At 48.9% G+C, this 16,698-nt stretch overlaps 1 protein-coding gene across 3 annotated transcripts in view; it reads right to left on the bottom strand.

Moving 5' to 3' along the window:
• Positions 1 to 16,410, bottom strand: part of Retn (retained) — an 88,393-nt gene extending 71,983 nt beyond the window's left edge. For 2 of the 3 annotated variants that reach the window (XM_076764020.1, XM_076764022.1), the window contains exon 1: positions 15,142 to 16,410. In XM_076764020.1, coding sequence (XP_076620135.1) covers positions 15,142 to 15,246 — 105 coding nt within the window. In that variant the 5' untranslated portion in view covers positions 15,247 to 16,410. The remainder of the gene's footprint in view (positions 1 to 15,141) is intronic. The other variant, XM_076764021.1, reaches the window with a different exon arrangement.
• Between the last annotated feature and the right edge of the window lie 288 nt (positions 16,411 to 16,698).

Below are 16,698 nucleotides of genomic sequence, written 5' to 3'. Positions count from 1 at the left end.
GTCCCCTTTGAAAACTGGTCGTCGAGTCAGCGAGGCAGATTCGTAGCTAAACAACCGCCAGCCGCAAGTAGACCGCTCCGTTTCCACGCTCCTTTCGATTGTACGCTGCTTCGCCGTAAAATCCATGGGTACACCGACTCGAGTACCGCTACCGAGCCGCTACAAGCGCGTAAAACGAGCAATTAACTATCGCCGGCAGACCTCAAGTTCACAGCTAGAAAACACAATCCGAGGATAATATTGATCGTGACGAATTGGAGATGAACGGAAATGCCCGGGGAAAACAAATTGGACCCCCGTATTTTACTCCACGGTTTAACAGTCGTATTCGCTACCGTGCGAACCAAACTTTGCCAATGCGGATATTAACCCCATGCGGACAGTCGAGTTGTACTCGCGAACGTAGTTTTACAAGTACCGGGCGTAGAATCGGTTGCGAAAAAACCAAGAGTCGGGAGGATCGGTGACGCAGAATTCGCGTACAGGGCGCCAAGGAGGTGTATAAACGAGAAAGAAACGGGATACCGTAAACACGGGGCTTCGCGCCACAGACTTAAGGTCTGCGCGTTGGGGAGGTTGTGGTGTCAGCACGCGACCTCACGAACACGCAGCTCGTGCGTGCGTGCGTGAACGAGCGAGTCAGTTTGCGCGTGCAACCCTCTTGCTTGCACAGGCGTTGCACAGGCGTTGCACCGCGATGCAGCCTCGTTGCACTTTGGCCGGTCGAAGATGCACACGCGGACGCAACGCGAGGAATCATCAACGGCCACTTGGAGACCATCGATGACTCCGAAGGTTCGAACTCGAGAAGAACGCGTGGGGATCGTCCCTTCCCTTCGCTCCCCACATCCGCCGGAAATAAACCATTCCGAAGTTGATCCTGTCTCCCGGTGCACCCGCACGTGGTGTGTGTTTCGTCTTCTTCGATGATCTCGAGGAAAAATTCTATTTTTAAGAAGAGTCTCTCCGTCTCCCTCCTCGATAGATAGATCCCGCTCGCGACAGCCTTTGTAACGTTTAATTCTCTCGCTCGGAATATTTTAAGAGCTCCGTTGCGGAGAAATAAAACATACAGAGGAGAGACTTCTCCGGTAGTAGGTGGAGCGCATAAAAATTTGTCGGATAAAACGGAACGGTTTGCAAAGATGGTATTTTTCCGAGACGTCTCGACGTCGGCAATAAGTTTCTCCGGAGCGTAATTTACGCTTCGATTTACGAGGTATACGGGTACACGTACGCGTGCACACAACGGTTGGATAGCTGGCGGTCGATCCGTACATTTACTTGCGAAGAAAACGCAACACACCCGCCGCCTCCGCCACTCGCGGTGAGGTAGGTAATATCAAACGAGGCAACCTTGTACGGATTCTGTTACTAATATGCCCCGGTACCGGAGGAACCCCTGCGCTGCATATTATCCGATACCAATAATGCGACTAATCGAGTTAGCCTTACCCCCCTTAAGCTGATATGCAGCTTTATACGAGCTCAACCCGTAACGATTGCAACGCGATGCGCACGACTGAACGCGATAGGCCGGAAACTCTCCGTCCGTCACCGTGAATATTTACAATTAAACGATACTCGCGCGACGCCCGCGGTGCTAGCTACTAGTTGTAAGCCAGAAAATGACGCTACAAATTTCCAAGACGAACGGCCCTCGCGTTTCCACCGGATCCCATCGTCTCCCGTTTTACGGTCTAACCGAGATCGCAAAAAAACACGATCGCGAGGAAGAAGCAAACAGAGAATGCAGCAGGTGCGGTACCTCTGCTAGACGCATGGTAATTCTCATTGAACGCGTAATTACATTAATTGTTGGCTTTCGACCGGACAAATTGCGGCTTTAAACCCGTCGAGTCTCTCCGAGACGGCCGAAAAACTTCCACGTTCGAGTGGAAGACCAACTGCTGCTGCTCTCTTACTCGTCTGGTTTCTCTTCTCCGAGTCGTTGGGCAGAAGCAGCTGCCCAACCACGCGTTTTCCAGGGGAGTGTGTTACTTTTATCTAGGACCAGATAACGGAAGAAATCAACGACCTATCCGATCCTAGTTTTATATTTAACTGTTTAAAAATGCATCGAACGTTGAGCGTCAGGGAAGAAACGTCGATCGAAACCACCGAAGACTATACTAGATGGACGACGGAGGGGTTCGTTGCGTAGGACGGTGCCCCAGTCGAGCGCTTATAATTTCCGCTGTAGGGCCGAGGATGGTTTGCTAGTCGTTGTGTGCGCGCATGGAATTCGGCTATTAAGCCGAAACCCCGAACAGCCTATAAAATTCGTCTGGTCTCGCGTTGTCTGCGAGCATGCATTAAACGCTTGCGGTTATAGTCTTGTATACTCCGTGCAGGTGCCTCGGAGTATGGAACCTCGACGAAAAGCTGGTTTTCTTTGGTCAGCGAACGCGGGCTAACTATGTTTCTTCTGCCGCAAGATCTCGCCGATCGACGGGATTTACATTGTCGAAATTATAGTTATCGACGTTGAACAAAGTTTCGTTCCGTCGAGTATCCGCGTTGCAGCGTCTCTGGTCTTTCTTCATCCGGCGCAACCGTTGCTCGATCTTTCCTTCTTGTCTCATCGAGGCGCGAGCGGCCCTCTTCGACGCTTTACGATCTTTAATTATAACGATTACGCCGATCCTTTACGGGTCGAACTTTTGTTTCTGTTGCCGCGATGTCCAGCTTCTGCGAAAGACGCCAGGAAGAGGAAAGAGGACCGCGAAGCCGAGGATCGACCATAGAGAATCAGACTGGCGGTGGATTCCTCCAATCCGCGCCTCGAATCCTGAATCCTGCGGCCGTAGAACGCGTTCGTTCGGTCTGGTCTCTCGGGGCGGTGCGATTTGGCAGCCCCCAGCGATATATTCAAAACGATCCTTCCCCTCTCTCCCCAACGTTATTCCCTACCAATCTTTTCTCCTTTCATTCCGCTTCGTTCGAGTTCCATCTTGGATATCTCGCGTAGCTCTGCTTTCAGCGAAGCCCCCACTTCGTGAGTCACGGAACTCCGGTATCGGCGCCCGTAAACGTTAGTAGCGGGACCAGGATACACCATGCATCGCGTCCCTGGGGCTAAAATATGTTACGAGATATTACCGAGATTGCACTTCTCTTCCGAGAACAGCCACGTCCCGTGCGTCAGTCGCCAAGATTTACATTATTTACACCGAGATCGAGCCTCGCTTCTCCGTTTTTGTTTCAACGAGCATGTTTTCATCGCTTCGACCCTTTACCAACGGAATAGTTTTTTACCTATAGTCGTTTAACGTTATCGAGTTACTCGACACACAGATCAGGAAATCTTACAAGGGCATATTTTACAAGTATGCTTTACCACGGCATAGTTTCCAGACGGCACTGTTTCGATATTCGATCGGGCACGGATAAAATTGCTACGACGATCGTCTACGACATTCCTGATGCGAGAGATTTCGCGAAAAGCGGATAAATTGTATTTGCATCGACGACAAAGGACGCCGACTGGGGCTATCATTGGGCGTTTCTCGTAAACCCGATCCTGAGGGATCGTCTCGCCACAGATGTAACTTGGATAGCCGCAACAACGATAAACCATCGGTGGTAAAAACGTCGGAGCGCGATCCATGGAATCTTCCGACCGATAATATTCGTAATTCAGACGGTACTAAGTTCGCGTGGTCGGGAAGACGTCTCAACAACGTCGAGCGTCTAACTCTCTTGCAACTAAATCCCTGGCCAATTACGCGGCGTGCCATTACCACCGCGCGAGTAGTTTCCGAGGCAACGATAGCTGGCAGCCAGCAGCCGTAACAACGTTTTTCGAGTTACGAGTACGTTACTGGCTGCATTCCGTAACGCGACGTTCGACCGCGTAAGAAACGGACGACGCGTCCAGAGTATCCACTGATAATGCCGATACGGTATACGCGAGTGGCACGCCACTACAAAGAAGTGTCTTCCGAGTTATGAGAGTCCGTTATGTGCATTCTGCAGATAGCATTCGCGTCTGCGTGTGTGTCGGTGGTATATACCCGAGACACGGTACATAAGCAACCTGGTGCACCAGGGCTCAAAGACGAGAAACGAGAGGGAGAGAGAGGATGCGCGGTAAGTACATAGGATGAGACGTTTATATACCCCCGACGATGTCTATAACGCCTCGAGTTACGAGACGCCTTTACGAGCGAATGCAACTCGCGCCAGACGTCAAGAGGCGAACCCCCGTTCCGAAGTTTGATGGCGCGACACGGGCCCCAACTATAACCTCCGAAATATCTCCCTCTCTTCTCATTCGTTCTGGAACATCGACCGCCCTGGAACATCCCTTTCTTTTCTCTCCGTCTATAGATTACTTTTTATTAAAATACTTGAAATACTTGTTCGGAAAACAATGGAAGACGGTTTGCAACGGCAAACGAGAAACGTGCAATCGCACACCGAGTCGGCGAGCGTCTCTCGTTCGATGGAGTTCCAAGTTTCCAGGCAGGAATGTCTTACGAGCTACTCGACAACAGGTGTCTTTAACGAGAAACGTCGGCTGATTGTCCTGGAAGCGCGTAACGCGAATCGTCGGAAAGCCGCGCGCGATTAGAAACCGTCGGCGAAGATTGCAGCGCAGCGCATAGGTACAAAGTCGATGTCACGCGAACCGTGGCTATTTTTTCCATAGAGAACGCACGACGCAGGATTTCCATTCGGACGCGTCGCTTCCCGGAGTCGTAATTCCCTCACTCCACTTCTCGAGTAGTCGGCCCGTGCGGCTGTTGGCCATTAAATTAATAATTTGTGGTCGACAACGGCATTGTGAGATCCGATGCAATCGTTATAATATGCAGGATTTTATTATCGGCCCCGATGGCGTATGTTAATTTACTGCTAATTGTATTCCGCGGGCGACAATGATGCCTTCTGTTGGTAGAATGCAATCGCTGCCGCAGAGACGAACAAACGACGACTGTCGACCGACACAATGCGGCCGCGCGTGTACCGTTGCACGATTGTTGGAATATCGTCGTTCTTCGTTCCTTCGACAACAAAAACAAAAAAATAACCGATCGTACGATTTCGAAAACGCTCAAAGATCTTCCGAAAATACTGCACGATTTCCAACAAGCACCGTGGCAGTCGTCGCGATAACGACAACCAAGATTTACAAGAACGGAAATTGAAAAGCTCTTTTCCGATAGCTTCGAAAACGAGAGCTTCGAGAACATACGGTCGGCACGTGCGGCTCACCCTCCAAAGTCCCTTTTCCTAGATTTTTTTCCAACCTCCAGTGATTCTCATATCTTTTCTTCGAGTATCTTACTCAAATATCCTACACGAAAATTTAATCGTGCTCTACCGATTTTCTTGGACAAACAGGGCCGACGAAACCTTGTTACAGGAGATATCTGCTTCCGATATTCAAGATACTAATTTGTCGACGCTTTTTACGGTTGATCCCGTTACCCGGAATTTGTTGATATTTTCTCAGCGTCGTTCGTTAATGAAAACAACGCTCGGTGCGTAAACAAGGGAGGATTACCGTCAGGAAGGAAGCGACGACGGAGAGGCTCAAGATTCTACGGGATGCAAATAACGGGGCCCACGACCGTCTCGGGACCCCCAACCGCGAGGGTCGCTCGATCGATAATCCCAAAGAGATACGAGGGCTCTCGATACACAATGACTATCGATATCGTCGCCGTCCATCTAGGAAAACTGTTCGGTCCGCGTAGTTGGTCTGCGAAGGCAAAATACTTCCAACTCTTCCCTTTCCATCCGAAATTTTACCTCGTAACGGAACATCCCTTGACTTATAGTCGTTGGATGGTAATTCCTCGGGCCCTTGGATCTTTCTGCGGGTTCGTCGGTCGCTTGGAATATTCCCTACGCTTTCGAGAGAGCTTTTTCGAAACGAACCGTTCTCGTACCATTGCCGGGCAATCAAATCGTAAATTATCTCGTGTTCCCTGGAAAATCGTTACGCCGATCGGACACCCGACTTCTTTCGACCATTAGACGAGGCAACCGAGTGAGCACGTACACCGTCAATACAGAAACGGCGTAATTAACGACGAAGGCGCGAAACAGCGTGTCCTCGTTCGAATGAAAAGACCGCGAGATATTCTCGCGGCACGTAATCCTCCAGGCGAGAGACATCGACAAAGCCACCAGCGCGATCCATAGATTTATTAAAACGAAAATAGGGCGCGAGTAAGTCGTTGGTAACCGCGGAAAGCGATTATTATATCTGTGCTCGGTACGATCGATCGGGGATAATAAATATCAATAATTATACGCTCTCGACCAGTGGTCCAAGAGTCGTTTCAGCTGTGCGGTACGCGCGTATAATTATTACAAAAGAGCCAATAATACAGGTGGATGCGGTATAACATTTTACTACCGTTAACTCTCTGGATAACTTTCGCTTCGGTAGAAAATCTGGAACGCCATCCGTCCGTGCATCGATACGTCTCGCAAGTCTAACGGTGGCGAGCTTTCGCGCGCATCGATTCCAAGAAAGAATAATTTTGTCGGTTCGAGCGAGACAATAAAAACGACAATTTCGAATCTACGAAGGGTAACGAGGGTAACGCAAAAACCCACGGACGACCTTCGACGGAGGACTCAAGAATGCGAGAAGAAAGCTTGTTATGACCATCATTCCGGCCGAAGCTCGGGAAGAAATGGCAAACTTTATGGAACTACCTGGCTACGCGTCGAGCACCGTCGAAATGAAAACGTCGTGACGTCACCGGCGGAAAAAAGGTACGGTACCTGGTTTTCCGTCCTTGCACAAGTTATAAAGTCATCAAGCCGACCTCTGACTGGCGACACAGCCACTTTCTACGAAATTATTCCTATTGTCTGGAACAGGGCGAGAGAAAAGAAAACGAACCCTGGGATGCGCGCGACCTCCGGCTCGTCGATGGCTTCGAGGAATACCGATCGTCCGAGATAATGTTAAAAGGTCTCTTTCCTCCAGCTTTAATCCTTTTATCTTTGGATATTCCTCGAAAACACGACGACGACGACGACGACGACGTTACGGGAAGATCGTGAACAACGGAAGTTGACTTCCGATCGACTCGCAGAGTCTCTCGAGTCTCGTAAGGTCGTGCGTTATTAAAAAATGAATAGCCGAAACTGGAGGAACCGGGTAGAAGGTGCAACAACGTATCGGCTCGCTCGTTCGGCAAAAAGCTCCTAGAACGGACACGAATTTCTAACCGACAGCGTCGACAGCCACGGCTACCGTTAGTAAAATTATTTTGCAGCCGCTCCTTTTTCGCCGGCATTCCCAGGAGAATCGGCCCCGATCAAAACGGTACAGAGAAAAACAATTGCCTTCTCGGATCCGGAGTATTTAGGTTAGAAACCTGAACGCGATCTCCCCGATCGCGGAGCACCGAGACGGCCGTCCGAGCATTAATAGTCACGGAATAGAAGCCTTGGCTCGGATCGTAAAAATATAATTGCGCCGATTGCAACAACGTTATCCAGCCACCGTTGCGGATAATGATACGTGAATGAACGAGTTAGTACCTGGCACTTGACTTGGCCAGATATCCGCGAGTGTGTAGGTTAGGTGCACGGTTAAGTTCTCGTGTGCGTGCATTAAGTCGCAAAGTGTACTGGTTGCGCAAACCACCATTACGCTTGGCGCACACGGTTGCGTATCGCCGAGCACCGCACAGACGCCCGTCGAACGTGCTTTCAACGACAGAGCCTACGATCAACATTATGGAACCAACCTATTCCCCTCTATTAAACATATTAACCAAAGTTATTCCCCGATAAATCATTGTACTTTAATGGCTTCGAAACTATGGCCCTTCTACGGTACGCAGTTTCACACCGCTACGCGAAACATACAATATGCGATCCCTGTTGCTGGAACAACGTTGAGCCAAGAAACTCGACGGTACACAGCGAGGAAATAGTCGAGGACGGTGCTCTAGTCGTCGGAGATGGAATCGTCCGGCGACTTTACTTCATCAAACACGCACAAAATTAAATTAAACGAGTCTTTCCGTTTCTCGCGCGGTTCCACGAACCGGCCAGGTAAGAAGTCGACGACCCGGCCGACCTGGATGAGGCCGGTGTACCGAGAGGAGCAGAGGACTCTCGGTCGAACCGACGCGGAGGAAGAAACGTCAGAGGCACGTCGGATGAAGAGAGAGCAAAAGGCGCGAGTAAAGTTGAAGAGTCAACAAGAGGGTTCGTGGTCGATCGTGGCGCGTCTCCAAGCTCTCGGTGTTTGCACGAGTTCGACGATGAAACCCGTTTCGCCTTTTTCCTCCGCGCCTTCTTCGTCGTCGAGCATGCAAGAACGTCCGCGAGAGTCCATCGAGTCGGAGTTTACTTAGGACCGCGCGATACACAAGGTGGCTCAAATTAAATATCCTAACCGAGAGTAGAGGGACACACACCCGAAAATACGTACGATTTCCCTTTTCGAGGTTACCGGTCACCGCGACGCGGCACGAGTATCGGGAATCCCGAGCCAAAGTAAATCCGATCGATGGCTCCGTTTCGTGAAAACTGCTGAAAGGGATCTCGACCACTTTACGATGCGTGCCCTGTGACTCGTACAAGGAAAGACATCGAGAGAATTCCTCCGTTTATTCCTCCTCGTCTGTCTCGCGCTGTCAGGACGATTCGTTTCCCCTGGCGCAACAAAGGAGACAAGGAGCATAATAGGAGCAAAAGGAACGCGTCGTTGCGAGAAACGGCAGTTTTATGGAAACTTGTCCGCGTGAAATCGGCTTAACCGTAGAAGCGGTGCGTTTACGGGCGGTGTATACGCGTCTCGACAGAGGGGAATCGGTAGGCTCGTGCCAGGCCCATTACCTGCATGGGGTCTTTTCCAGCTAAGGGGACCCTACGACCACCTTGGTGCCAGTAGCCACCTTATAAGTCTTGCCTAATGGTTGCTCGTACCTTTTCTTTCGAGGCAGGACGGGGTGCGATAGCCAATTGGGTGCTAACCTTAAAGAGGTCCACTTGACTCGTAGAAGACAACAAACAAACCCGAGAGACTGCGACCGTTCTTTACAAAATCTAATGCGACGTCGTTCTCCACCTTTTACACGCTCCCCCCCTCACCATTCCTCCTCCTTCGCCACCCTCGTATCCTCTCTACTCGCGTCGTTGGGATCTACAGGTGCTTCGAGATGGATCAAACCTCGCGTAGGAAACAGCCTACTAGAAAATGTGGGACGATCGGTGTTCGTCCTTCCTTCAAATCGATTAAATAATCGACCGTCGAATAGCTACGACAAAGAAGCTAATAGAATATTCAATGTCCAAAGGCACTCGACGATGCTCCGCTTGACACGCTAATTTATGAATCGCCGTCTATTGACCACAAACTAAACCAAACCTTCGGAATTGTATTTCTGCGATATCGTTAACGTCGCATCGTTATTCTTTTCTCTGTTCCGAAATGTAGAAATACTTAATAAAGACGCATACGTTATATAATAACGAATGTAACGTTACTAAATCTATGAAAATTATCGCATTCGATATGGGAGATAATTTTAACGTAGTTAGATTCAATTATAAGTCAAATCGGGCACGTGCAAACAAAAACCAAATGCGATTATGCAACGTCAAATATCTGCCTATAATCGTATTAGAATAGAAAATGCATCGATAACCCCTTTTAGACGCGACGACCACTATCGGTAACCACAAAGCAATAAATACTTTCAAACAATGTGGAAGCGTTGAAAGGAAGGAAACGTCGCGGCGTCGGTGTGACGCAAAAAATGGATGTACAATGTTTGGCGTTGTTTCGGGAGAATAGATAACGCGAATATTAGCTACGTTGGTAAAGAATCACGTCGATCGACGATATTGGTCGATCACGGATACACGGTGCCAAAACACGTGCAATTCTTCCACGTTTCAATGCATCGCGATTCGGCAAGAGTGATACGTGAGTTTAGCTCGAGCGATAACAATGCCGCAAATGATGCTGATACGTAAAAAAAAAAAGAAGGAAAAAAAGCAAGAACAATTATTTGTCCGACATGAAAATGCATGGCAATTTCGAATAAACGACGGCACGTGTCAGGCATTATTCCGCGAATGTCGCGGCGTATCAGCAGACTGCCATTACGGTTTTCTACGCGGTGCAGGGAAATCGAAATCGAACCGTAGGATATCGTCGCGTCGCGACGCGGCGCGTCCAAGGGAGCCGCGCGCGGCGCATAAATAAAAGCAGGCGTGACCGCGGCACGAGCGTGGACCAATCGCGATTCAAGCTGGTCCTCGGCTTTTTTTCTTTATTCCATTCGGTCCTCCGCCCCCTCGACGTCCTCCGAGCACACTGATTCCCCACCATCGATGCCTTTTGCTCGTGCTCGCCGCGTTGGATCGCGATCACGCGCATTGCAGCTGCAACGAGGAATACATGCGCGATACGCGAATCCCAACGATGCGCTCCTGTGAAATGCGAGCTACCTTTTGACGCCATCGCGATAAAATCGCCTACACCCGATGCACTCGCTGTTACCAGTTCTGAAAATCGAGTTCCGTTCCCTTAACTCGTCGCGATTACACCTTTGCTTTCAGAGTAACGTCTCCAACGTTGCGACAGGGTTCTTTCGTGCTTTGCATCCCAACGTCGCGACGTTCCCATTTTTACACGCGCCAATTCTATCTCGCGAGATCGCGCGTTTCGACATTGAACTTTTCTATTCGCTTATAGGTAACGGATGACCGAAACGCACGTGCAAAGGCTATCGCATTAGACTATTACCTTATCGGTTAATCGTCGTTATTCGCGCGCGCGCGCGTGCGTGCGCTGCAACGTGCCAGCAACCGTGCGACACGATGACTCGTTTAAATCGATTATCGAAACAGAAACTTTGTCCGTTTTTGCGTTAACGTCGCATTGAAATCATACCCTGGCGTCGAACGACCGTTCGAAACGAGTCGAGAGCTAACTTTCGTCTCGACTTGGAACGCTACGGGTGCATCCGCGAAACGAAAAGAAAAAGACAACCATGGGGGGAGGCAGATTGGTGTTTGCAATTTTAGGCCGGTCTTCCTACGGGCCGGGCATCTAAGAAGGGTCCAGAGCTCCGGCAGGATATTACCTTCAAAATCTAATTATGAGATTTTTATAGAGCTATCGTAAAACGGCCGAATAATAGTTCGCAACCATTCGAGAGTCGGGCCTAGGTCTGTGCCCCGCCGCAATCCTCGCTCAGGATAATGGGGAATAGCACGACCAAGCCCTCGAAAATAAAACATACAAGCGTTCGTCTGTGCTCAGCCACTTTGTCAAGGACATTTTTCTAGACGTTACTCCACAGGGTGTTTTCACTTTCACGAACAAGGTAAATAATTATTGTAATTGTAAAAAATTTATCGTACAATAGTATCTAAACGTCAAACTTTGGTTTAAGAAAAATCCTCCTGTACTTTTACCGTTTTTATAATATCTATTCGTTATAGCGTCTAACATCGTTTACGTAAGCCGCATCAATAACAAAGAGTAGGTATTGTAATTAATACATCGATAAGAAATATTGTTTCGTTGGTGGAGTTATATGGGACTGAAACTGAATGCATAGAACGTTACGCGTACAAGATTCGACATAAAATTGTCGGATAAGAAAAGATTGAAAGGGAACCCTCGTTGCAGGGTGGCGCTCACGGCACTGCTACGACGATGGTACCGCACATGTTTTACCTGGTCTCGCTGTAACGAGACATGACGTCACGACATGGCGTCTGCAGGTGAAACAGCGAGACCAGCAGCGTAAGTGAGCGCACTCGCTGGTCGATCCGATTGGCCGAAAGGGGAATCCCCGCCCTTGCGCCGCGCTCGGCACATCGTTTGCCCGACGTCGAACCCGGCTGACCCCCTCTTCTTCTCGCGCCCTCTCGCCCTCGCTCGCTATCGCTATCTCTATCTCGCTCGTGGAGCTTTATCGAGCTCTTTTTTCTTTCTCCTTCCTCGCGACACGCGCAATCGCTCCCCCCTTTCTTTGTACGCTCTTTTTTTTTAAAAGCAACCTCTATCGAGGAATAATTTCCGACGATCCGAACCACTTAACATTCGACTGAGATATAAAAAGAGTTTGCAAAAGAATAGAAGCAAGTCCTTCTTTCCTCGCGCTTCGTTTCGTTCGGTAATCACCGGTAAATGTAACTGTTTTCGACCGCTGTGCGAGGCTGTGTAAACTCGTTGGGAAGCGCATCAGAGTGCGTGCGCTCGTTGGATCGCCGCGCGCGCAGTGTAGGAGACATTTCCCTCGAGGGGAATATGAGAACGAGTAATTAAAGGGAATAAAATGCGAGAAAAAGACAAATGGACTGGCTCGCGCGCTCACGTCCGAAAGAGGCCTAAAAGAAGGAAGACACCCTTTTACTTAGTTGGTCGACAACCCCTCTCTCCGTCTCTCTTTTCGCGATGCTGCATCCCTCCCGCGACAGTGCGTGCAAATACTCGACGCAGAGAGTACTGGTGGACACGGACTCGCTCACACATGCACACATGTACAAGAGATCACATCGTGCTGGACCGTGTTTACACCTCTCTCCTGGCGCAACGACAACGCGGCGCGTCGCGTTGCGTCGCATCGCTCGCGCCGGATCTCCGCGCGACCATTTACCGATAAGGACCTTCCGGGACGAAACCCTCATTAATCCGCTCTTATCGTCCTCGTTTACACGGCTATTATCGTTCCGAGCGACCATTCCCTCCGTGGACCCGCGAATCCTAGTACGCGTATCGCCGGTGAGCGTTACGTAAAACGGTGCGCGGGAGGGGGTCTTCTATCGATCGTATTTTTAGAATCGAACGTACCATATCGAAGCAACGATCGAAAAGCACGAGGATCGTCCTGGATCTTGGCCGAATGGCAAACGGGGAACGGACCAAACCGAAATAGGTACACTTTGCTACGGATTATCATTAACCCTTTGCACCCAGAGACTTTTCTTGCCCGATATTTGCCTTCCATTCTCATAGACCTTGTTTATACAGACAAAAAAAGAAAAATCAAACTTTTACCTCTTACAGTTTTCTAACGCGCGATAATGTCCGAAACGATCATCGTCACGCAACGCAGGTTCGTTAGAACAAGTAACGCAGTAATACTTTGTCGGTTATCTAGAGTTGTTCTATTTGAACACACAAGCGCAGTGAACCCTCCTATAACCCGGTTAATTCGTTCCCTGTTGTATCGAGAACCGTGTTAAGTGCAACTTAAAAGTAATACGAGTCCAATAACAAAAGCGGAGGTGTAGTTCTACAACATAGATTTATGAACGTTATAAGAAGGTGATTTTGTCTTGTATAAAGAGTTGATCGAAATTTTGAATGTAAGATCGCTATTGCGCGTGAAAGATCGAGCAAGAGTATAAAAAGGATAATCCACACCCGAGACGATGGAAATTTCAACGCGTACACGCTTGCTTTATTATAGGAAATGGTTGATAGATAGCAACTGACAACGACTGTATTACGATTTGTGCGGCGCGAAACGACCATAACTGGACGTTTCCATCGGTGTAAATCGCGATCAGCAGAACATTTATATGGGATCAGGTATTGACTTATAATTTATCGGCTCTTATTCGTCCGTTTGCGGATCGAACACGATAAAATTAATCTTGTCCGCGATCGAGAATTTTTAGTAAACGGGCCTTAACGATCGTGCACGATACTTTGCTGAAATTACTCGGCAAACAACCGATATTTTACATATTTCACGGATGACGTCAGTGGTCGAGCAGAAAATAGTACACCTAATAAATATATCGAGTCTCTGTCGGAAATACAAGCATGACGTCACCTTCCGAATATTAATGACGTCACGGGACATTTGTAATTAGAGGAAAAGCTATTGGACGGTAGGTTACGATCTTTGAAATTCCATTTCCAATAAAATACTGCTATTTTTATTTTTTAAACAAATAAATACCAGACGCGTTAAACCCGTATTGATTTAGAACGGTAACGATCCAAGATAGGTGACCGCAATTTAGGATAAGAAACGAGCAAAAATATATTTTTTTGGATAATCAGAAAAGTGAACAAATTATAATGTTATTACAAGATTAGCGCTCTGAAAAAATAATAATGCTCGCAACAAATAGGTCGAGTGGGCCACAAATTCCAATGCTCGAGGCCGTGTGTTTAACATGCCTGCTTTACACCTTCTCCAAACTTCCGACTAAATATTATCCCAATGTTCGCCATTGTAAGCATATAAGAAGCTTGAATTATCATGTTAATGGATCGTGCGAATAAAATAACACGAAACATCACGAGAATCAACATCGGCCGGTGGAACAAAATCGAAAACCAAAATGCGAGCCAAGACTGTCGTCGAAGGATGTTGTTTAAGACTAAATCGACCGTGGACATACGTGCCAACAACAACAGCGCCTAATTCCGCTAGAGAAAACGACCGACGCGTCTTTTTATTCGATGAAACTTTATATCGCGGTACCAAATATATCGTTAAAAGGCAAAAGATTTTTAAATGAATAACCATAGATACGCGGAAAAACCACGATCGACGAACCGAGTAGCCGACGAAACGACGAGATTGGCATTGTTTGTAAACTGTTCTGGCCTTGTAGCAGGCCGTAGCATTTCGCTGTTCATATTTCCAGGGATACTCGACATAAACACGTAAAAAACCGATCTTTCTTTATTATCGGGTAATTTTATCGATAGTTGAACGACTAATAACACGAAACGTCGTTATTTTGCAACGCGTTACGAGACCTTGGTGTTTCTCGAACCGGCAAACAATAAGTTTGCCTCGCAATGCGTATCGCTGCACCGTAAGTTTCCACGAATTATTTAGTAAAAGAAATCAAAACATCGAGTCAAACTTTTACAAGGGCCATAGATGTAGTTTGTTCTACGACGAGTCGTACGTCGATTTGTAATCACAGTCGCATGGTTGTGCAACGATCTCGCTTTAAAATGATCGTTGAAACAATCGTATGGACGGAAGTGATGAAAATGATATCCGTTAGACCTATCCATAATATATACCAAAAAGTTCGAGATCGTTTCACTTTGCGACAACGTAGTAGAACGTGGAGGCAATGCATAGATCATCTATCGACGGACAATGATAGAAATCGCAAGCAACGAGGAGGAAGAATAGTAACGAAAGGAGCACTTACCATAGGACTGTCGGGCGTGTGTCGATGATGGGCTATGGGTATGTTGGCCATCGCCACCCCTCCTCCGGGATTTCCCATGTCTTGGTACTCGTCGCTCATTTCCATCGCGTAGGATGGTAACGGTTCTCTGTTCTTCACCCGAATTTTGGCTGCTTTACCGCGGGTGCGGTCGCCACGACACGAGATACACCCCCACAGCCGAGCACGCTGACGAAACGCGTATTCTCTCTATCCGGGAATAGTCGAAGGAACCGCACAGTTCCGACGTTTTGCTTTTTATTCTGTCCGTTTCTTTCGAGAGAAATTCCACCGTTGTAAAGGAACGCGCGCGGAGAGACGAGGACTGGACGAACGGAACCACGAACGGACGACCTTAGATTTTTTTACGACGCACCGGCCAATATCGTAACCACGAGAGTCGCACGTGTCGCGAAAGAGGAGATCAATATCGACTCCGTCGATAACTGGCCGTGTTACCGGTGGAAAGATCGAGGATCGAAGCACGTTTCATCGACACCGCGAGCAAACACTGTCCACCGAATACGTGTCCATGTCTCTGGTTTGATCGTTTCTGGTGCGAGCTCAGGCTGCGATCCGTCGTGGACTCTTCCTGGTCAACGTTCTCGAGCTGTCATCAAGGTGAAAGAAGCACACGCGGCGCACTCGGTGACTGACATGCGCGCGAGCTTTCTCTGCCGCGTACGTTGTCGGGTCGTCGTCGTTTGCGGGAGATACACAACAGCACAGAATAAAAAAGGTGGAAAGTTTAGGATCGAACGCGTATGTACGTGGTCGAAGCGTGTACGCTAGGATGGTAATACGCGCACACCGCGACACCGAAAGGGACTGACACTTGGAATAACGAGTAACGAAGGACGGGGGAGAAGCGGTGAGAGTGAGCGAGAGAAGACTCGTGGTTCGGTCGGGAAGGGGAGGGGGAAAGGAAGAAAGAAGGAAGAGGACAGGATGACGAACGGGTGTGTCGCGAGACGCGAACGAACCGATTACCGATATCGAGAGTTAGGCGCGCGACCTCCTGCTGTTTCCTCGGACTGTGATCGGCATCGCGACCCGCGAGACCGTCGCTCCAAGACCGCGTTACGCGAAACAATGAGCCAAAGCACGTTTACCGGAACCGATCGCGCGAAACGGAACGAAAACGAACCGGCAATCGAAAGAAACGATGGAGCGTGAGAAGACGGAGCTGACGCGCGCACACTCGCGTCCCCTTGCGATCTGGCGCTTCGAAGCTCGCTCGCACTGCGCAGTCCCCTCTACTCGCGCACGCTTCGGAAGAGGGTTCGAGCGTTTGCTGGCTGACAGGACGAGCAGGCAAGCAGGCGGAATAGCATCCAGTGGGCGGAGGCCTAGAACGCCAACGCCGTCGACTCGCACCGCGTATCGGGTTGCGGTAGGTGGTAAACCGATGGTCACGCCCGGTATCGACACCTCCCCTCTGACTAAACCTCTTTGTCTTTCGCCGAACTTCTCCCTTTCGTACTCCTTATACCCCGCGACCCCCTCTTGTACGCATTCTTTATTTTTCACCCACCCTAT

Source organism: Colletes latitarsis, chromosome 4 (assembly GCF_051014445.1).
Source record: "Colletes latitarsis isolate SP2378_abdomen chromosome 4, iyColLati1, whole genome shotgun sequence".
NCBI classification, from domain to species: Eukaryota; Metazoa; Arthropoda; class Insecta; order Hymenoptera; family Colletidae; genus Colletes; species Colletes latitarsis.
The sequence above is the reverse complement of the archived record's forward strand: the minus strand, read 5'-3'. Positions and strand labels throughout refer to the sequence as shown.